General features: G+C 30.3%; 2 protein-coding genes across 2 annotated transcripts in view; both read left to right on the top strand.

Moving 5' to 3' along the window:
• Positions 1–24,258, top strand: part of LOC113392926 (leucine-rich melanocyte differentiation-associated protein-like) — a 267,313-nt gene that overhangs the window by 224,671 nt on the left and 18,384 nt on the right. The gene's annotated exons all lie outside the window — the stretch shown is intronic.
• On the top strand, positions 1,887–23,240 carry LOC113395983 (uncharacterized). Its single transcript, XM_026633743.2, has 4 exons — positions 1,887–2,201; positions 21,183–21,447; positions 22,210–22,380; positions 22,850–23,240. Exons 1-4 carry the CDS (start codon positions 2,072–2,074, stop codon positions 23,127–23,129), a joined length of 846 nt encoding a protein of 281 aa, XP_026489528.2. The 5' UTR covers positions 1,887–2,071; the 3' UTR covers positions 23,130–23,240.

Genomic DNA, 24,258 nt, shown 5'->3' with positions numbered 1-24,258 from the left:
CTTCAACGATTAATATATAATTTTAACCAATGTAAATAAGGTTTTAAAATATATATTTTTTAATTGTCAGTAAATATTTTCACGATAAGAGATACAATAACACTTTAATCTAAAAAACTGATCAATTGTGCAGGAAATAATATGATTCACTAGTGTGTGCACTGTCACAATTATGTGCACACTTGGGCTGCTACTGAGAACTCCTTAGCCGGAAACCCAGTATCATTTATTCGCCTAACCCGGATATTATAACCTCGGGAATTAGTTATGACTAGGTACACTTTATTTAAAAAAAAACATGAACTAGATTGTTGGAAAAAAATGTCTAAAAATATCTTGAGCAACATTGCCCTTTACTTTTAAAAGGCATTTTATATTTTATTTATCTTCGTATAAATATATTGATTGATTGTTAAAATGTACAATATTTTGGTGCACTTCATTTTAATGTTAAATAAAAAATACAACATTTTTTATGATGAAGTTCAAAATAAAAATCTGGTAAGTAGAACGTTTGCAACAATGCTGTCTATTATCGTAATGAAGACGAAAAAAATAGAGTTTGGGTCAACAAGTTCGTGTTTAGGTTAGGATAATTTTAATACTTCATACTTTCAGCAATACAAAAGCAACATTATGTTTTATCCAATGCTAAATGTATAAAATCAAATCGGTATTAACTCACTTATTATCTTTGTCTGTCCCTTTTTTTTAACAAAAAATTTCGGCATACCTACCTTCTTAAATATTTTCGGAAAATATTTTGATTTTGTGTTTTTTTAATGGGTCTTGACAAAATATTTAAAAAAAATGCATAAAACATATTTTCACTTTATTAGGCTATGAAAAGTCAACCAAAACCATAATAATAAGGTATATAATAATAATATAGAGGATAATATACAGGTAAATAACCTATAGACACATTAAATTTAATGTATTTTTTCTTATCAATCCTACTTTTATTCTTTTTTGAATCAACGTTTGTCAAATTAAAAAACAATAACAAAAAAATCAACAATGTAGACAAATGTAGGTGCATTTTTGAATTTTTATTTTTATTTGTTACAACAGATTCAAAACCATTTACGCAACATTGTAAAATAAAAGTTTGAAATGAAAGAAAGCCGTTTTATGACTTTTATAATCAAATTTTATTGAATAATAAGATTATCGATAATAATAATTAATAATCGTTATTGGATTTTCGAACCTTTCAGGTTGCTGTAATTGATTTTAGTGTCGAGTAGGCTTTTATCTGCTTTCTTTTACCACGTAAAAATCTTGTTAATAATTTAACGTCTAAGAATTAACACCTATGTTATATTCGTTAATGTCACTTTTAAAAGCTTTTTTCAACTATATTTAGATTTTTATAGCGAACTTTTTTAATGAATAATAGAATATTATAAAATAACGCAATTAAAGTGTCGTCCTTATAATCCTTCTAATAAACTTATGTTATCTTTGTAAATATTTTTACTAAGTAGTACAAAAACCGGTAGACGCTTCATTCGTCAATAAGCAAACGGCCCATAAAATAACTCATAAAAAATATATTACACAGATGTGTAAAATACATTAAAATATATGTGGGTGAACTAAATAATTTGTACCTTTTTATGAATTTCTAGGTTATTTAGTAGCAATAGTAAAAAATATACGATTAAACTTCTATTATAAATACTATTAGAGATTATATTAAAATACAGAACCAATAATGTATTTTTTTATATTTTTAATCCCTACAGAACTATAAAATATATACAAAGCAAAAATGTTACAATCTAGGTTAAGATATCGTATTATAAAGACTGATTTATGTAAATGAATGCAGAATACAACACGATAAACGATGTTATAAATTAAAGCACAATAAGGCTGTATGGCGTGAGACTGTTCACTGTTCAACATCCACATGGACAGCGCGCATGAGCCGCGCGTCTCTTACCGCGCTTTTTTACGCGCCAATTTTTACTGTCAAAAAAAATAATTACCTGTGCTATTAAAAGAAATATATTTTAAATATGTCTTTTAAAATAATGTAATTGTAATAAGTAACGCTAATGTTATGAAAATAGTTGTGATGGCGGCAAATAATAAAAAAATGGGAACTAAGTGGTGTGCTGGACAAAAAACTTTATCTGTGTATGCGGGTTTGATGCTATTTATTGGTGTGCCATCAATATTATGTAATTTAGGTAAGTGAAAACAACGATAAAATAAAACAGTACCATTTTTTTTTATAAACAAATAATAATAATATTATTGTTGACATTATTTATTAATTCCTCATTGGGTATTAATTTACAAAAAAATATATACTAAAATATTAATCTAATTAAAATGTTTTAATGTAATGTATTGTAATACTTTTTTTAAATAATACACAAAAAAGAATGAAATAACATACTACCTAATTTTCTAATAAAATAATTAATAACGATCACTAGTTACATCATTATAAAAAGTTAAGACTTAAAAAATTTAACTTGACTGAAAAAAAAGAACAATGACGTAATTGTCGGCATATTATATCATATCTTAATAAATGTCGTGCGATTATTACGATGTTCTCGTAATCGATGTATCGAAATCTAAAGACAATTAAATCACACGCTTTACGAGAATGTTTCAATTATGCAATATGCCGTGATCTATTTACCACTGCCATATTAAGAAAATATTTTTAATCTTTGTTGGAATATCTTCACAACACAACATTTCATCACTTATTACAATTAACCAATCATCTTATATAATTTATGTATTTACTTATGTACATAAATAGGTCGACGATTATAAACTAAAAACAAGCTACGAACTTGTGATATATGCTTTAAAAATCATTTAAAGAATCAGACTCCAAAATAAGAAAAATCTGAATTACTTAACTAAAAGGTAAGAAAAAAACGCAAAAGCTAACCTACATAAGTAAAATATATATCTACATATATATGCATATATATTTTACCAATACTCAATTCCATTCCAAGCGCACGAGAAATAAAAATAAATAAACAACATTTGACATCGAAATGACGCGATATCATTGGTCGAAAGTTTTGATTATCGATGAAGTTATTATTGTTGAAGTTTGAGAGTAAAATAAAAGTTAGAAGGAATAGTGTTAAGAATTATAAAAAAAATGGAATACGTGAATCTATGGTTTGTTTATCTCAACTCATTCTGTGGTTGGAATAGGCTATATAGCCTATCTCTATAATATGTATATATTAATTAAAACCTCCTTTTTCCTTCTAAACTTACTAAACAATAGTCAGTCAATTAACTAAAATATGGTACGAATTCGTTGTTTCAATTCAACTCTTACAAACGCCATTATTTCAAATAGCGATTGCACCATACACCTATTATAAAAGTACTCGATACGATCGTAATCGAAAAATCCAAAATGTCGAAATGCCGTAACATTAACTACGGTATTGTAATGAAACCGAAACCCTTCTCAAATCAATCTTTGTTTAAATAACGAATCTGGAAATTCGATATTTAAAAAAGACTGGTTTTCCGTTCCTTGTGTCCGTCCTAAAATTATGAATGCTAATGTAACTCTTTTAAGCTTTCACGGTCAAACCACAGAATCAAATTTGATGATATATGATGCAAGTTTGAGCCCCAACTAAGGCTACTTTTTTTATACTTAACAGACAGCCAACCAATAAAACATGAGCGAATCCGTGGGCGACAATTAGTTACAATATACATTTAAAGATTACTAATAAGTAATAAAAAATGTAATGAACTCAGGGATTTTAAGTTTTGTTACATTTTCATATAAGAAAACTCAACTAGCGTAGTTTGACAAAATTGTAATTTATCATCCTATTTATTTACATATTGCAATAATTTTGCACTGAATATTTTCCATCTTATTTTATATATATTATTTCCTGACTTCTGAGATTAATCGCAAACATTTTCTATTATTTGTATGCTTTGTTTATATAATTCAAAAGCAACAGTAGACTCTGGATAATAAGCTACGTATGATTATATTATTAAACACATGTCACTAAAAACAACAATGCATTTCACACGCGCTTGACCGTTTTTCTTTATCTGTTTTAATTTATGGCGTGTATTGGTGCCAGCAGCTAGTTCATGCACATACATAGGTTGGATTAGGTCGTGTTTCAGTCGTATGTTTTGAAAACGGCTGTTTCGATTTTTATGAAGTTCATCCAACATCAAGTGTGTACAATTCCACATAACGCTTAATCTTGCAAGCAAGTGAATTACTATTATTAGTAAGGTATTACTTGTAAGAAACTTTGAGATTATTTCATGAAATGCTTGTCTTTATCTGATTTATTTTGTGTTGGTACAGTGCTCTAACTGCTCTTAAAAAGGAAGAAATCCTTTAAATGCCAACCGCCTGCCTGAATCCAATTTCTTTGCAACTATATATTTCAGCAGGGTTTCTGGCCACCAAACGGTTGGTAGTAGTTCACAACTGCTCGATTTGTAAAAGCGCTTAATCTTTTGCCGACTTCGATGATACCTACATTAAAAAAAATATATATTAAAAAATTGATCTGAATCGATGTCTATTTGGATATTAAGCATGTCGACCCAAGGTGCGTTTCATTATTAAAATACTCAAAACTCTAAATAATTAAAATCTCTCTATTTTAAATACTTTAAAAATTAGATATTAAATACTAGTTGTCGCCCGCGACTTTGCTTGTGTTTTAGGGGTTGGTGTTCAGGTGTCGGGCTCAAAAAACCCTATGCCCTTCCATTTAGTTTTACCTTGCATCGCACCAAATTTCATCAAACTCGGTTCAGTGGTACTTTCGTTTAGAATATTAGAAAAGATAGATAAATAACCAATACGACCTTGATGCCATAAACACCAGTAACGTTACGTCAGAATATCGTAAATTTATTCAAATTTCTAAAATTATCGTAGAGGCTTAGAAAAGTTTTTGTAGAAACATCTTTGGTCGCGATGACGGTAAAATTTCAAGGACGAATCCTATTATATCTATATATATATATAAATAATGTTTATGATTATTTAAGAAATTATAAATAATGATAGGTACTCAATCAAAGTTGAAAATTAAATGAAGTAAATTATTTGCTTACAATGTAGGCACCTATATGAATTCTCTATAAATTTTAGTATTACAGTCTGAATAATATTACTGTTACCAAAGCAGATTAGAGTTAATTCTATACGGAACCACAAAAAATAGCTATTATGTTGCAGATAGTTTCGGTCTTAGCTTATTCGTTTCTTATTCCAAATAATGGTTTTGTCCCATTTGCAGTTGCAACACTTGAACCTTGGAGTAATAATGCAAAAACGTTTATTAAAAGTATAACACCTCGTCTTATTGTCTCTATTGAGAACAGAAGAGCTGGGCTATTGGTTTTTGACAATTGTCAACGGGGACATTCCACGTGGTCATGATTTATAACAGAAACTATTATTAATTTTTTTTTGTATATGATTTAGGTCTTTTTGTTATGTTATGTTAGCAGAAAAAAACATTTGTACGATTCACGCGCGTCTGTCTAATATCAAAAACGTGTACAACGTTTTTGTCTCAATGTTTTAAAACCGCAGTGACCTTTGTAGCGGAGATATTGGATCAAGTTCAAGATCAACGAGTGGTAACATGGCCTTATAAAAAGAAAAGTTTGCTAAAATTTCATCTAGTATTCCCAATATCACAAAACCCCTGTATGTATAACATACAAAGGTTTATGCTAATGTTGTGTGTTGATAGATTGTCAGTCCTATATATAGATCAGGAGGATAGGAGTTAATATTCGTTAATTTGATATAATCTATGCTACTGCGTTTATTGCTGGGTCTTTTTGGTGGAAAGGACATACCGAACCGGCGGTACCTTTTAATTTAATTTAATCATGTAAAATTATATTAATAAATGCTCACAAAAGCCTACTTGAATAAAGTATATTTTATTTTGGTTTTTTATAAGTATAGAGTATAAAATATATCGGAATAGGCACATCGTTTTCTCCCTGAAGTTATAATGAGCAATTACTATGCACTGGTCATATTATCATCGTACTATATTGAAATGGCTTGGATTCCTCCATTCTAAATGTTTTATGCCTGTCTCAATCACATATATGTCCTTTGTATCGACGCGTGATAGGAAGTCACAAGTGAAATGACTCCAAGGTAAGAAATAAGTAGCAGTACTTACGGCTGTTTTGCTATGTGACGTATTAAGACTGCAAAATGTGGTGTATTGGTTCGTAGAATGATATACATATGTATTTATAATGATATCAATAGAAACGAATTTTAAACGATAGAGTAAGAAACATTTAACACGTTTGTGTGAGAGAGAGAGAATGAATGAGTGTGTATGGAAACACAGCTGTAACCTCTGCTCTACTACTGTTATAGTCAGTACGTGATAACTACATTACAACTTAATCTGAAAATAACTCATGCAAGCCTCAATGAAAGCCCATACAAATGAACAAAATAATACCCTTATATTCAAAAGTTTATAAGTTCAAGTTCCGCGTCTCGGCTTCAAAAGGGTAGAATATGTAACACGAATAATAACGACAAAATTACAAAGAAAAATTTCTTTATTAGTCCCGAAAACTTTCATCACAATCGGATAATTTGTTTAAGGACACAAAGAACAAAAACAAAAAAAAAAAAAAACAATATATTTTTTTTTATTTAACAAAAATATTTTCAATACCACAAAATGATTTATGTAAATACCATACAGCCGCTTTGTAATCAATATACAAGTCGATTAAATTGTTTAAATTATTTTTTTACTTTATTGGTAACATTAAGATAATATCATTGGTCATCCAATAATTTATGATTGTCTTGCCTTTTTACTCGATAATGCTAAGGACGCGGAACAAGTTAATTTAACAAGATATTATACGAACAACATATTCATAAGAATACGAAAGAGCAATGAGCCACCTGTCTGAGGGCTGGTCATGTCTAGCTATACAATTTTACGAAGTAGATGTACTACATGCGGAAATTAGAAATTAAAATATGCTTTATTCTGCAATTCAAATACATGCTTATAAACACTTTTGTATTGACATTTTCCTAGATAAATTAAATGTAGAAATACCTTAAATGTATGTTATACATTATGTATTATCCAGTGTATCAAGTTACTATATAAAAAAAGAAGATTTATTGTAGTCAATCGAGTAGAATTACTGAAATTAACGCGTTCAAGCAAACCTACGTGAAAACTTCCCATACGTGTTTTATTCCAGACTGTAATCTATCCCATTGCCAAATTTCATTCAAATCCGTTCAACCGTGTTGGCTTGATTGAGTGACAAACTTTCGCATTTATAATTTTAGTAAGATATGTAGATTAAACGATGTCGTTTCCTGTGGTCGCTCAGCGGCTATGGAAGAAATTGGTAATATTTCTAACATCGCCAATGTCTATGGGCTGTGGTGACCACTTTCCATCCAATGGCCCATATGTCCGTCCGCCATAACATAAATATTATATATATAATATATTAATTTATTTTAAATTAATATTAAATTTAATATTTAACACAAATTAAGTTTAATAGACCCACTATTGTTAAAAGAACCCTGTATCGTAAACGCAAGTATGACTACTAATAATTTACATATTTATGTATGTCTAATAATAACTAGTGATTTATTTGTATAAAACTGTATATTTAGTGCAAATTTTTGGATTTAATCAATATGATACATAATTAGTGTTATAATTACTCTAATATGCCAAGGCCATAATACCAAGGCTACGATCGGTAAGGTCACTGACCTCTTTTAAAAAAAAAAAGAAGCATGAAAATTATATTAAATTTAATTTCATTTTATACTTGTAGACATACAATAGATGTAAATCTACAAGTTATTTTTGATAAAATCTACATTGTGAACGATAACTTCACTTTTGTAAGTATAATGATTTAACATGTCTGAATTTAAAATTTGTAATTCAAATGTGGAACGGGCACATATGAATTTAAAGCAAATCGAAGATTTAAACTTAAAAAAAAGTATATTTGCAGATTTTGCTAATATTTTTTTTTATTTGTTGTATTCCTTTTTCAATGTACATTAAATTTTTCAAACAATTTATTTTTTGGTAAAATATTACCGAATTCTTATAGCTCTCAAACACCATCATACAGTTTTACTAAAAAAAAATATTATATTAAAAAAACAACAAGGAGTCCATATTTTACCATTTGGAGTTGCTTTTTCTTTCCTTCAAATTTAATTGAAGCACACAATACAAAAATATTTATCAAAGTCCGAAAAAAAATATATTATTTTTGTATACGCAACAAGTAAGTTTTTTAACTTGGCTTATAAAAACAAAACATAATTAAAAACAAAGTTTTTAGAAAGTAGCGTCATAGAGGTCAGGTTTTTTAATAATCCTTATTTTTTAAATTAATCTCTCGATCTTTATGAACTTATCTAATACGTGTTTCTAAACATGTTTTTTTAAAGCGTCATTTCACAAATATACTTGTTCTTAATGTTAAATAAAAAAAGTACAAATACGAGCTCATCTTTACGTAAATAGTCATTAAAATAAAAAAAATATTTAAGAATTAGACAAGATTTGGATGTTTTAAAAGTAAATAATACTTATAACAGAAATACTAAGTAAAGTATATTCCGCAAATTCCGCAAATATCCTACTACTGAGTAGAGGACTCCTTTCCGACGAAGACAAATAATTGGAGCATATTCCACCATAGTATTCCACTGTGGAGTAGTTGATATTCATATGTTAGAATTTCATCCGATTTATGTTTGTCACGATGTTTTACATCATCGATGATCACGAGATAAATAATAAGTAAGCACTTGGTTCTGTGTGTGCGGAATTGAATACGCTTCAATTGAAATCCATGTTTTATTATATCGCAAATAATTTCAAAATTGGATAAAAAAATCACAATAACACGTAATACCTGAATTCGCATTGTAAGTTTATTCAGACCAACAAAGATTCAGATCGATACAATTCATTGTAGATAAACCAATGTTACAAGATATTTGCAATCTCATTAAGATGTCACAACTGGTCAATATCGCATATGTTGAATTTCCAAATGTATTCAAAGATGTGCCTAATTTCATAATTTAAGTTAACAAATTCGGTGCCGTAACATTCTCACGAGTTAACGCATAATTTAATTTTATTACCTGTTTTGCATTTAATGCAACACACGTTTTTATATTTTTAATTAATTTCAAAATTGCAAGTAAGGATTATACTCTAATCGTCTCCCTTAAACCTCAAGCCAGCTTAAAAAAACCGTAAAAAATGTTTGAATAATCAAACATATAGAACAAAATCTCTTAGAAAACGCCAATAAATTCACTAAATCGAAATTATTATCATAAAAATATATAGTATATAAATGTTCGTTATCGTTAAAGTTTTCATGCCCCAGTTCAAAACACGTATCATATATTTTACGAAAATCTTTTTGTCTAAGTAAAATTAACATACATACAAACAAAGATTTAGTCAATGCCTTTAATATAGATTAAACCAACATCGATACCTTATTAACAAAACATTCAATGAGTTTGAGGGTATTAATCTTAACCGATGATTATAAATTCAACACATAAACTAAAGATCCACTGAATTGTCATGTGTTTGATTTATGAAGGATCACATTGTATCCACCACCCGCATTAAGCGATGTAGTAAGCTCCAAAACCTCCTAAAAGAGGAATCCATAGCCCAGCACTGGTACATGTACAAAATAAATACTACAAAGGATTCAATTATCCTAACCTGAACTAAACTAAACTATCAGGAAATCTAGATCACGTGTTTTTCAGCACGTGATTGCATGTTACACATAATAACACAAAAATACATACACGCACATACATACATTTTGATCTGTTAAACATTTATGTGATCACGAACTGAAATAGCTAAGTAGATTGAAATACTCTTAGACGGGAGCTTTAATTTGAAGGCATTTAACTATGATTGTATGACTTATTGAATGCAAGTTTAAATGTGAACGAATATTTTTATTGATTTTTTCATTTAGTGTGTTTTATTTGGGAAATGATTTATTAAATAATAGTTTATACGAGAGCCGAGATGGCCCAGTGGGTAGAACTCGTGCATCTTGACCGATGATTTCTGGTTCAAACCCAGGCAGGCACCACTGAATTTTCATGTACTTAATTTGTATTTATAATTCATCTCGTGCTCGGCGGTGAAGGAAAACATCGTGAGGAAACCTGCATGTGTCTAATTTCAACGAAATTCTGCCACATGTGTATTCCACCAACCCGCATTGGAGCAGCGTGGTGGAATATGCTCCAAACCTTCTCCTCAAAGGGAGAGGAGGTCTTAGCCCAGCAGTGGGAAAATTTACAGGCTGCTAATGTAATAATGTAATGTATGTAAGTTCACACGTTTACACTCGTTTTAGAGGCTGGCCGATAGGCTTTAGGTATAAAAAAAAGTAGTCAATTTCCTTCCTTGGCGTTGCTTCCATGCTTGCTTCGTTGAGAGAATACAGTTCTGAACAGTCATATAATGAATTTAAATTTAATGAGATATATCAATTTGACTAAAATCTATTGTAAACAACTATATTTAATCTTTTAAATTTAAACTCGTTTTTTTTAATATTAATCAATCTTTAATACTCCTGGCCAAAACGTACGACATTATTTTTGTCATGTCGTTATGTACCATACTTGGAAGCACAATTAACTTTTATTTTTTCATGCGTAATATATAAAGCTTTCATTATTTCTGTTGTATGTTCGAATAAATAATAATTATTTAAATCGATCTGTACCAAATTATTTTTACACATACGAGTATGTACCGGAACGTTAACAGTGGAATCCACATCAAGAACCGGTCGTAAATACGTTGAACTAATATGGTATACTTGTAAAATGTTGAAATAAAAAATGCTTTATAAGCTTCCTTGTAATAAAAGTATTTTCATTAAATTTAATATTTTATTTATTTATTTATTAGATCACCAACAAAATACACACTAAAAACAATCCAGATACATGAATAAAAAGTAAGACTAGTGGTATCTTACTTATAGGTGATAACAGCATGCACAAAATAAAAGTTAAGCGACAACAAAAGGAAGGTAAAAAATGCTAATTAAAGACTATTACAAAACAACAATAATAATTAAAAATTATTTTAAACTAAATTATATCATGATAATGACCTGACCAATTTCCGTCACGGCGGCTTAGCTTAGAGCCTAGACATCTGTGCAGAATTAAATAGTATATAGGTGCATTGTGTCCAAGTGTGCGCGTAAACACAAATGCACTCTATATTCTTTAGTTAACCCATGTGACCGTAGTCCAACATCCTGCTTAACGTGCTTTTAGAAACATTGGGTAGTTCGAACTAAGGAACTTATCCTTAGTCCGAACCACTACAGAATATCTTGTCAGATAAGAAAAGCTTCTTTTTTTAATTTTATGATATAGATAGACGGACGAGCAAATAAGCCACCCGATGGAATGGCACTGTAAGAAATTTTAAAGGAAATAAATTGTTACGTCCCCTGTGCCTGTAGTTACACTGCTTTTTGGCAGTAGAATATCTGATAAGTGGGTAGTAACCTATCCAGACCAGCTAGCACAAAGCCCTACCACCAAGTAACAATAAAAGTAATAGCTTACAAAAGGATGCACATATCCTGTAGATATTCGCATTGTCTTTTAACATACATACAGTAATTACAAAATTGCGAAGATATTACTCATGGCAAGATATAAAGATCACTAAAACCTTGTCATCTCGGATAAGCAATCGACTGCATTGTGTACTTGGCCTCACATATATTTTAAAGCTATTAACGTTCTGCTGTTAATAGCCCTAAAATAGAAACCATTGTAAACATATAAACAATCAGTGCTTTTAAAACAAATTAACTAATATTTACTATGTATATGTACTAACTTTTATCTGTTAGCTATCGTTCCCATTTATGAGATTATTATGTATGAAAAATACCTATTTTTGTGGCTCAAACTATTTCCATGCTTAAATATTTTGTTGACATATCGTATCAGACAGATTATTAATACCAGTACCAGACAGATATATAATATGATTGTAAATAATTTGTCTTAGCATCTGCCTTTTTATGAAGTTTGAGCTAGATATGTCACAGGTCCTTAATATAAACCCCAGATCAAACCGATTTAAAGTTATTGGGTTTGAATGTCGAAAAAATTCTCAGTAGTAAACCAGTATTTGGAAGTTGGAATTGTGTATACTCCTGGAACTCTTCAGTAGCAAGATGATGGCAAAAACAGTGTAATCCAGAAGTGAAAAAGTTAGGGACGAGTACGGAAAATTTTTTCAAAGCTTTTCGTGTATGAAGGGTAAAATGAACCTTCTTATTAATTTCATTAATAAAACATGACACTGTAAAGAAAATTCAATTTTTTTTATTTAAATACTATAAATCATATACATGCCATAAAAACAAAAGAATATTACGATATTCTACAATTCTTAAGCGGCAACACTTTTAAGGTTTAAAACGCAAATTGAAATTATAAGAGATTATATAACAATTTTATAAATACAATAGCCCAATTGAGTTAGCATCGAGAGCAGAACTATGTTTAGCGTAACCGAACTCAAATACTTTCATTGGCGGTCAGTCGGTCATAATTAGTGTAACGAGATGTCGACCTTTAAGTCTACACTTTCTCTTACGAATCAAGTTTTGTTGGTCTCGTTCGTTACTTTTTTTTTATTTTGTAGTTCAAGACGACCATCTGGACGGCCTTTTATTTATGGCTATAAAATTATATTCCTTTTTATTTCATTTCGATTTTTTATTATAATTAAAAATGTGTCTTTCAAATAGACAGGCAGATGAAAAGTAGACTTATTATTATTACAATGGAAACAACGACTTTATTTACTTAAAACTCAATATAATACAACAACATGAAGTTATCAAATACAGACAAGCCAAGGATTTATACGCAATTAACAACAATTAATTAGGATTGTTTTTGTCCAAGAAAATACACGCTATAGACCATCGCTTTTGCAGTGTATCTCATATAAATATTACAATTTTTACGTTTTTAATCTTTACAATCTCATTACTGGGACTAATGTCCCAGATGTTACTTGTCACGACAACAGTATGAATTTGATTACTCACCTCGTTCCTCGGAGCAAACATCAATAAAGCCGGCGCCAGATATGTGCTCAAAGAAGTGGTCACTTCTTTAAAGACTATGCTTACACATTTGGTCACATGTGACATTAGTATCAAATGTCTGGGCCACACACGTGAACACTTATTTGATTACATATTTGAACGCATGTCTGGCGCCGGGGTAACAGTGATACGTTTTTAAAGAAGCTTACTACATAACGCTGCTCAAATACAGGCTGGTTAATACACATATGAAAGATTTTCATCCGACACATGCAGGCTTCCTCACAATGTTTTCATTTTCAATTAAACACATGGAAATTCAATATAGAATGCCCAGTGTTGAGCACACAATCTTCGTTTAAAATGAATGGTGTTGCTAGATACCTTGTCGTAAGACTTTGTACAGGCCCACCTGGGAAGATACTACCTAATGATCAAATATTGTACCGCCAAACAGCAATACTTAGTATTGTTGTGTTCCGTTTCGAAGGGTGAGTGAGCCAGTGTAACTATAAGCACGAGGGACATAACATCTTAACCCCCAAAATTAGTGTGGCATTGGCGATGTAAGGAATGATTGATTACTTGCAGCGCTTACATCTAACGTCTACGGGCAGTGACGGCTACTTTATGCAGCAATGGCCCATTTGCCCGCCTACCTACATAACATGTAAACCCATTTTTTTGCAAGTAGCTAAAATAATACTAGGACATCATAAACACAATAGAGCTATTATTTTATAATTAAGCAATTTATCCTTTTTAACATTGAATTCATAACATGCGATTTCATGCAAAATAATCACGTGTAAGCTAACCCACGTGTTTATACATCAATCTGAATCACGGTCATTTTTTATATCCTTAGCATAGGAATCATTAAACAGAGCTTATATAGGCTTCACTTTGTTTAATATACAATCACTATAGGATTTAGATAAGTCTTTAAAATTTATACATCAACACATCAATAAACCTCTATTATATATCTATTATTATATCTTAGCTATTGAACTGTTTCTGTTTCTAAATTTTAATTTTAATTTGTATTTTAGTTTTGTTTACATTGGGTATTGTTTTTAATTAATTTTGTGTGAATTTTAGTCCAGCGTCCTTTGTGGTCATTTTATTTCGGTTGTTTTGAAATAAGTTCCTAGTTGTTATAAATTTTTGGAGAGCTAAGAAAACGTTTATGTTTCATAACGATTTTTTTTGTTTTTAAGGCATTATTGTGGAAAAAAAGCATTTTTAAATTTGGACTGATAATTATTGTTTTAATATTGACAAATAGCCCATGTTTAGTCGTTTTTATAAATCAGAAGAAAAATATAGATTTTAATTGATACCTTTTTATTAAATACATTTTTGAAGTTGCATTTTTGACTTATTTTGAAAAATCTAAAAAACGTGATAACTCAAAAATGATTAACTTCTGCATCATGCATGTAGTTAAAATTATCGCAAATAATCACCCCTATTACCTCCTAACGGGAATACGTCGAATTACCATTAACCCTGTATATATCTTTAGGTCAATTTCTGGCATATACAACCGATGTTATTACAATTTACTAATTTTCGCAGCACAACACAGGTTTATTATAATTTACTAATTTTCGCCTGTGGCTTTGCCTGCGGTTATGCAAGTCCATCCTAGTTTTTAGATATAAGAAGGTAGCCTGTCTATATAGCTATGTCCTTCTTTGAGGTTCAAGAATGCATCATACCAAATATGATCAAATTCGTTTCAATGGTTTAGCTGTGTAAGATCGACAGACAGAGATATAGAGTTGCTTTCGCATGTATAATATTAGTATAGACCAGGAGGTTCTTAATCTTGTACCTTAGAATGTAGAAGATAAATGAATACACTTATTAATATTAATAAAATTATTATTAAAGTAAATACATAAAACTTATTTAAACTAGTACGCAAATACAAATAATGTAATCGCCTAAGAGAACATATTTATCACGTATCTCATACATACAAATAAAACTTAAGCTTGACATTGGTGTTAGTTTGTTATCTCTCTGCATATTGGCTTAATTCAACATTACCTAGCTTCATATGCCAAGTTGGTGAGCAATCAAGTTGTACATGATTCACCAATTCCTTTCTAATGTCAAGGCAGCTGTTGTAAAAATGGATTTGAATGAGGCCTATTTACGAAATTATGTTGAACTTATATATTAATATATTAGGCAATATGTATTATCAATAACGCAAAAATATATTAAAGATCCATTGCGAAAAGGTTATTTTTAGATTTTATTTACATATGAAGACAGAGTGTCACACTACAAAAGAACTAAAACAAATGAGCAAACTTTATTATATTGGTGTGCGTGACAGTTACGCTTGACACTCGCCTAACATCACACTGCTCTACTAATGTGTGTGTACTTAGTGGCCAAATATAAGACTATTTTTTTCACAGCTTCAACAGTTAATCTATATGTATGAATAATCAAACGGTTGTATCGATGTTGCACAGAAACCCGGGTAGATTAAACTCTGAACACACTTAGATTTTTCGTTAGATTGGAATGTTATGGATCTCTTTATATCTACTGTTTATCGTAACAATGTGTCTATTTGGCGTTTATTTTTGACTGCGCTTTTATAGCTAAACGATAGGAACATTCTTTCACTTATAGGTAGAAAGTTCCTACAAATCTAAGGTGATTTAGGTCTTTCTTTTAGGTGTTCATGTCATTACTATGATTAGCATAAAAATATATATATTAAACGATCGTACTCCAGTGTTCATCTAAAAATAATTGTTCCTTCATTTAAATTTCATCGTAGCACTACCGTTTAAATGTCTTGCCTACAATATAATTAAATAATAAGTTAACAACTTCTTGTTTTAAGACTCTAAGTATGATATAATGTAAACTAAAATTGAAACTATTGAAATAATCAATAGAAAGGATTGTAAAATGGCAATACCGTCCTCTAACTTGAAATCCGCTTTTTTGCGTAAAGGTTTAGACTCTTTCTTATTATCCGTAAGAGTATATTTGCAAGTAATTTTTAGGTGTTTTATATCAAGCTTATTAATATATTTTACAATAATGTTCTTCAAGAAGTAACTGTGGAAACAATGATTACATGATGCCGTGATAAAATTGCTTCTCAGTCATTAATGTCATGTCATGTCATGCTTACCTAAAATTCCAAATAAATAAACCGGTCGGACAGTAAACAGAAATTTATATAATTCGACCTCAAAAATACGGTATGCAATTCGTGCCATATCCGGTTCTCACTGCATAATCTGCTAAGTATTTTATTGGAACACTTGCAATGTCAGGGTATCAAATTATTGCTGTTACATTAAACACATACTTAAAAAGCCTCAACGCATGATTTGCAGCTACAATTGCAAATATAATTGCAGGCAGCACTAATAGACATACATATTAAACGATATACACACGAATAAAACAAGACGTTATATAATTGTTAGCTACCTGACTCGGCTCACACGGGTAGAATAAGTGTCTATAAACAACTTGTAGATTGAAGAAATACAAGAAAAGCAAACATTTTGTATTATTCCGGCTAGGAAATTTGACATTCTAGGCCTTTCTCTTCTTTCCTTCCTAAACCTTCCACTTGAATCGCTCTGTTTATTGATAAAAACCGCATTAAAATACGTTGCGTAGTTTCAAAGATCTAAACGTACAGATGACGGGAAGCTTACGGGACTTTGTTTTATACTATGCAGAGATTTATGATTGCGTTTATTTCTGTAAGAAGAAATATAAAATTTCAGAATACAAACCAAGACAATGTCTATAACAAGTACAAAATTTATCGGAAACTCGTATCAAAATAGTGTCATCCATTAGCCGGCTGTCAGCATTTCACGAATGAGATACGAAGTGAATTCTTGCAGAATTGCTCGGTGGACATGTTTATCTTTGACAATACAATATCGAATCAACTTATTTCTTTTTTACTTTGTCAGTCATTTTTGTACTATTACGACCAGTAACCAGTGTTAGAAAAATATAATAAAACCAAGCCAAATTTATTTATTACCAACCGTACCTAAATACAAATAGGCAACGACAAAACCATTATGTACCTTTATCCCGTCTATACGTCAAATAAAAAAAACCAAAACGTATTTTTTTTAAATAATCAGTTTTGAATTTCGACAACTGAGCGAATGCACTAGTATAATGCATAATATTTGTCTGTGTCACTTTATAATTACGATAATTACTATAATTATAAAGTAACACAGACACATGCTTAATAAACTGCGAACGCACAAGGATTCACTTCACAAACATTCTTGTAATAACCCCAAGGTGAACCAGTGTTATTACAAGAAACGTCACATATAAAATTAATTTCTACATACGTTTTATAACGCATTAGCAAAATCAGGGTCTAAGGTTAATAACATACCTACATTGTAATAAAATTTAATTTTATCGTTCATGTCTCTTGGCATTGTGACCATGTTCCTTTATCATTTTTTAACCATATAAAAGTCGTCGACCAAAATATCTAATGTATTCTATGCATTAAAGTAAGTATACTCAGAATTCCCACAAATATATTACTTAGATAAATGCTCGAAGAAATGTATTCACATGAATTACAATAAATCTGAATTTAGTCTGAATATATTTTTCAAATGGTCCTAATAATAGTACAAACAATCCTAAAAGTATGTATATATATATATTTATATGTTCTCTCCAATTACTTAATGCTCATAAAAATGTTTAGGTAAATAAAGTTACATAAAGTACATAAAAAAAATAATTGACAGTTTAATTTTATTAGTGCAGATTCCAAAGCCCTTGTTTCAAATGTCGTGTTGAGCCAATAAAAAAGTTATCAACCGTTTCTGTTATTCCTCGAAAAGCATGTAAAGCCGTTTGTCCTGCGCCTGGTTTTACTCCGATCGTGTTGGATTTCCATTTTATCAAAGGGAATATGGGAATTCAGAGCTCACCTGTGTTCACGCTGAGTGCTTGTGCAATGTGCACTTTAATATCTCCAACGCATATGTTCCTACATCTAAATTGTACAAAAACTCAAATCAATTTATTTTACTATTTTCTTAAGCTATTAATAACAAACTAACTCGCAGAAAACTATCTTGTTAAACTCGCCTTATTGAACTTAATAATTTCTTGTCACATTTACATTAAAGTACTTATTTAAATGTATTTTACTTTTATCTTTATTACAATTATTGTTTATTCGTACATTCATGAATTAAAACTCACTACTCTTTAAGAGAAAATTTCCTGTCTATATCTGTATTTCTAATAAAAAATATCGCACATTATTTCCGACAACATTTTATCTTTAATTATTTATTGAGGCTTTCATTCTTCATAAAAATTAAACAATAACAGTTATAAATTTAAAAAAAACCCTATAACTCAGATAATAATATAATTTATCATCGTATAACTATAAATCATATGTGTTTTTTCGTTTATAAACCGACTATTAACTTTAGAACTACTTTGTAGTCGTAATTGCAAAGAAAACTAAGTTAAGAAGTACCAAACATAAAATATAAAATAACCATATCCTAATTTTAAGTTATAATTCTTAAATTTCGATTGCGATGCTGTCAGGAAATAAGCAATAATAAACTCAACCCAAATAAGATAATAAACAAAACCAACGGCCTTTTTATTAAAAAGAAAAAAAAACATCGCTTAAACCAGATGCATTTTAAAATGTAAACCACAAACAAAAAGTATGAATGTTAATACTACAAAATAAGTCTACTTTATCATCTTTGTTGTTGAATAATTTATGGTTCAATTTTCGAATAAAATTATATCCGTCCATTAATTACTATCATATTGATCGTCGGACAATAAATCCTCTTTGCATGATAATAAGACTATATTATACATCACATTTACATAAATAAACGTCTACCGTTTTATTTCTTTAATTGAACATCGTACAAAGAAGTATATAATATTATAAATTAATTTCAAGCAGGTACATTTTTACATAACGTAACGGTAATTTAAATTAAAGATGTGTTTAAAAATTACGATAAATTCTTATTTGGATGGTAAGTTCCGCTACCAAGTTATAAAATTATTTTGTTCTAATTTAATAAATACCTGTACAAAATCTTTATATCAAAGAACTAGTATGTATGGTTTTGTATGTATAATTATTGCTAATACATGAAAATATCTAAACTAATATTTTATCTATAATAATAATAAATCTCTTTCACGGCTAAGCAACTGAACCGAATTAAATGAAATTTGTTATGAAACGAGCTTAAACTACAAGGATTGAAGAACATGGGTTACAATGCTGATACCTAATATACTACAAAAGGTCTTTATATACAACGTTTAAAGATTTTTGAGTCTGTTGTGTCATATTGATCTATATTAAATGTAAAATTGTATTGAAGGTACTTAATTGGATAAGGATTAATGCTGTATTGTTTAAAATCGCTACGTAAATAAGCCATTATTTCTCTTAAAAGTATAGGATAAAAAATGGTTATTGTGGATTATCCCTAAGAGATAGACATATGCCATCGCGAACTTTTTCGTAGACTTTTTTATGGTTTACTATACTATATTAAATTATTTTGATCTATCTCGAACGGTTTAGCCAGCGTTTGCAATGTAACCGTACAAAAATGGGTGTATTTACGAACTCATATTAGAAATCTCTAAAATTATCAGTGTTTCTCAACTATATTATGCATGAATTATAGGTACATATAAACCTTCCTCTTGAATCACTCTATCTATTAAAAAAAAACGCATCAAAAACCGTTGAGTAGTTTTAAAGATCTGAGCATACAAAGTGACAGACAAACAGCGGGAAGCGACTTAATTTTATACTATGTAGCGATAACAATATCTAAAATTAAATAAACAAGTGTATTAATTCATTACTTTTACAAGTTTCATTACAAATGCAAGAGAATTAGCCATTTCACTCCCATTTTCATAGTCGGCTGGTCCATCATTGAGCATTCATTCCTTTGTATACAATTAGCCTGATTGTTCGCAAACATCTAGTGCGTGAAATGCTCTTATTTTTCAATAGTGTGCATTGCGTTACCATCAGTGTACACTTTAGGTAATTGCTCCGTGATATTTTATAGATTTAGATGATCATTATTTTTGTTACATATTAATAATTGAATCTTTTTTTTATGACGCTTAACTGAAATATCTACTGAAAATACTTCAATATACATAAAACTTTTACTAGAAGATACAGTGCATTTTAGAGAAGGGAATTGTGTATAATATTATTTTATAAGTAGCTGTGTTTCCCTTTTTTAATTTGGACTATTGACGGTACAATTTTAATAATACAGTAGCGTTCATTTGTGTATTTGAAGATTAATTAAATAGATTGTTGATTGCGTATACATTTTGGAGACATTTTTAAGCTACGAAATCATTGTATAATTTTGATCAACTTATTACGTAACATCCGAAACAACTTTCACTGGCGTAATAAGTTTCTCGACCTCAAATATAAACTGATTCAATGAAATAACAAAATACTTACTAAAATTATACAAACGAGAAAATTTTAAGTTGTTTCGCCGCAAACATATCCGTGAAAGCGCAAGTAGCATTTACGCTGCCCTGCCTGCTAATGAAACATAAAAGTAATAACTTGTTCCACCGTGCTGCTCAAATGCGGAATGGTGGATACACATATAACACAATATCAGTGATATTCGACACACGCAGGATTCATAACAATGTTTCATCACCGCTGAACACGAAATAATAAACACACATTAAGTACATACATGAAAACTCAGAGATGCTTGCCAGAGTTTGAACTCGGAATATTCGTAACCACCTATTCTAACCACCAAGCCACCTCGGCTCAAGCTCTGGCTTCGTAAGATATCGATTGACAACAATCAGCTCTATCTAAACAACATTTATTTTATTTTCAGATTTGCCGAAACCTCTGAGCTTCGACTCCATATACAATAGCACCAGCTATGCGCAAATTAGACATATTCTAAGTCCATACAGCACTCCGATTAAATCTAGTTCTAACAATAACAGTCACAGATATGAAGACACCAAAGGGAATAATTTCGAAAACTTTAATTTTAACGACAAAGACGATGGCAGAGATGCTAATATGCTCGTTGGATTTGCTCATGATCCATTCAGATATTCTATACCAGAATCTGATTATCTTAAAGGTGTTAGGTAAGTAAACGTTTGACTATTTATTTCTTATTTTAATTTGTAGTTGTTGTTTGAGTTTGTTTCACTTGGTGGTAGGGCTTTGCGCAAGCCCGTCTGGGTAGGTACCACCCACTCATCAGATATTCTACCGCCAAATAACAGTACTCTATATTGTTGTGTTCCGGTTAGAAGGGTGAGTGAGCCAGTGTAATCACAGGCATAAGGGACATAACATCTTAGTTCCCAAGGTTGGTGGCGCATAGGTGATGTAAGGAATGGTTATTATATTTCTTACAGCGCCTTTGTCTATGGGCGGTGGTGACCACTTACCATCAGGTGGCCCATATGCTCGTCCGCCAACCAATGACATAAAAAAGCCACATGAGCGAGTACGTCGTAGGGCTTTTTTCCCTTCTGAATAGGTACCATCCATTCATCATATACTAGCATACGCAGTAACATTTAGTATTGTTATGTTGGAAGAGTACGTGATCCAGTGTTACAGGCACAATACATAACATCTCATTTTGGTTGAAGGCGCCTTGATTATGGAAGAAATGGTTAAAATTACATACGGCGCCAATTTCTTTGCATTTTCCCATCAGGTTGCACTGATGTTATATACAGAAGACCTTGATCTAAGAAGGGTTCCAGTGGTATAGTGATGTAGTCAATTTAACGAGAACTATTTTTTATAAAAAGAAGATATATATATTTTTTTATATTAATAGTAAAACTGAAAACAAAAGGCTTTATTTATATATGTATGTATATGACTTTCAGAAAAATAGATCCAAAACAGTATTCAAATAAAGGAGATCGTGGGAAACGTGGAGTGTTCCATCTCTACAACATGTTGACCTGTGCCACTGGATGTGATCCCATCTCGTACAAGGGCTATGGTTGCTATTGCGGTTTCCTTGGTTCCGGAAAACCTACAGATGGGATTGACAAGTAAGATATGTTCGATAATTGAAAATACAATATGATTAAAATATTTTTACTTATGAAACATTCAAGAAACTTGAATGTACAATACGTTCTGTGTCCAAAGCTTAGTCATACACAGAATAATAATTATCATATATATCTTTAAAATATTTCGTTTTATAGAGTAAAAAACTGTAGCGTTTTCAACGACTTTCAATTAAATTACTTATATATTTAAATCAATGCAATCAAAATTCAACATGAAAGCTTCTTATTGATTTTTAAATTAAAATCTAAGTGTGCTATAAACCATGAGCTCACTAATTGTATAAAACCTAAACCTTTCGTCAACAAGCGTTCCTTTTATTTATTTTTTATTTTAACGTATATGTCGTCGTTAATGATTTCAAAACAATTAATTATCCACATTGGTTTAATTTATCGGTTAATTAAACAATTGCCACCGCTTTCAAAACACCGTACCATTCACCAGCTGCTGCAGACTACACGACGAGTGCTACGAGAACATTTACTGTCCGGTCAACACGGTTTACTTCCAGCCTTACTACTGGAAGTGCTTCAACAGGCAGCCTCACTGCGCTCTAGAGAACTACCAGTCACGTCGCCATGTTGGGAATAGTTGCTCAGCCAGGTTATGCGAATGTGATAGAAGATTCGCTATGTGCGTCAGGAGGTATTCATGTCCCCGTGGTAGAGCGTTCTGCAGATCTGATCCGTTGAGGCTGCTTCAAAATATATTGATGTTCAGATAGCCATTTGGAATTAGATGTGTTCTTCGCCAATTAAAACTATTATTTGCCGATTTATTCTAGGATAAAAATGGCTTATGGAGCTTTAAAACCACTACTAGCATAAGACATTCTTAATCCACAATTAAGAGTCAGAAAAGAAGATTAAAGAAAAAACAGTGTATTTGTGATAACCATACTTTGTAAGTAAGTTTAGATATGTTCTCCTTATTAACGTTTAGAATTCTCTCGGTGTGATTCGTTGTTAGTATTCGTTCCACGCGCTTTATTTTTTTTTTACTTTAATTTTAGTGATTATAATATTCATTGACGGAAAAGCCTGGGTGTTCTTGAATAGGTGTTTTGAGAAAAGACTTTCCATACTAACAATGAAATACTTTTGACGCTTTACTACTTGCTGTCCAAGTCCAGTTGACACTCTCTTGCAACAAATATTAATAAAATATATACCTCCCCATGCGGGCTCAACGTCGTTTTGCGTACAGTATGCGTGCGAAATTACGCTTATAACATTTGATTTGAATGCAATCGTTCATCATTCCAGCACATACTAAGCGTAAGGACAAAGCTAGATGTAAATATACCTCATTTAGCCCTAAAATCTTGATGATTTGACTTTTATTTTACTAATATTAAAAATGTACTGCACATATAGTCTTTTTTAATATAGTGTTTCCAAATCCAATGGTAAAAAATGTTTCACTGGTAGAAAGTTACATAATTCCTGAGTGCTATAAAGTTTAAATTATAGTAATATCATATCATTTTCTTAATTAATAAGTTACCCCAGTAATATAAATAATTTTAATGACACACAATCAAGATGTTACCGATTAATTTTAGATTTTTTTTAGTAATTATTTAATTTGCCTTTTAATGTACCTATAAATAAATATTGTGACATAATTAATTAAACTTTAATAAAAAGTATCTTGTTACCTCTTCGTGTAAATAGAAAATAATATTGTAAATAATTGACATAATTAATAAATACGTTAGCTGTAAATCAAAACTGTTTTTTTATTTTATTTTGGTAATAAGCTTTTTTTTATATTATAAAAATCAAAATATAATTAACGAAATAAAATATATTGTTTTTTATTTATTTATTTTTCACACATCTTATAAAAAT

Source organism: Vanessa tameamea, chromosome 12 (assembly GCF_037043105.1).
Source record: "Vanessa tameamea isolate UH-Manoa-2023 chromosome 12, ilVanTame1 primary haplotype, whole genome shotgun sequence".
Classification (NCBI taxonomy): domain Eukaryota; kingdom Metazoa; phylum Arthropoda; class Insecta; order Lepidoptera; family Nymphalidae; genus Vanessa; species Vanessa tameamea.
Note: the sequence above shows the minus strand (reverse complement) of the source record. Positions and strands in the feature narration are given on the sequence as shown.

What these genes read in the sequence shown, in the direction of transcription:
- LOC113395983 (XM_026633743.2), top strand. Translation starts at nt 2,072, where the DNA reads ATGAAAATAGTTGTGATGGCGGCAAATAATAAAAAAATGGGAACTAAG. An exon ending in ATCAATATTATGTAATTTAG is followed by an intron (nt 2,202 to 21,182) that starts GTAAGTGAAAAC and finishes TTTTATTTTCAG; the next exon opens with ATTTGCCGAAACCTCTGAGC. An exon ending in GATTATCTTAAAGGTGTTAG is followed by an intron (nt 21,448 to 22,209) that starts GTAAGTAAACGT and finishes TATGACTTTCAG; the next exon opens with AAAAATAGATCCAAAACAGT.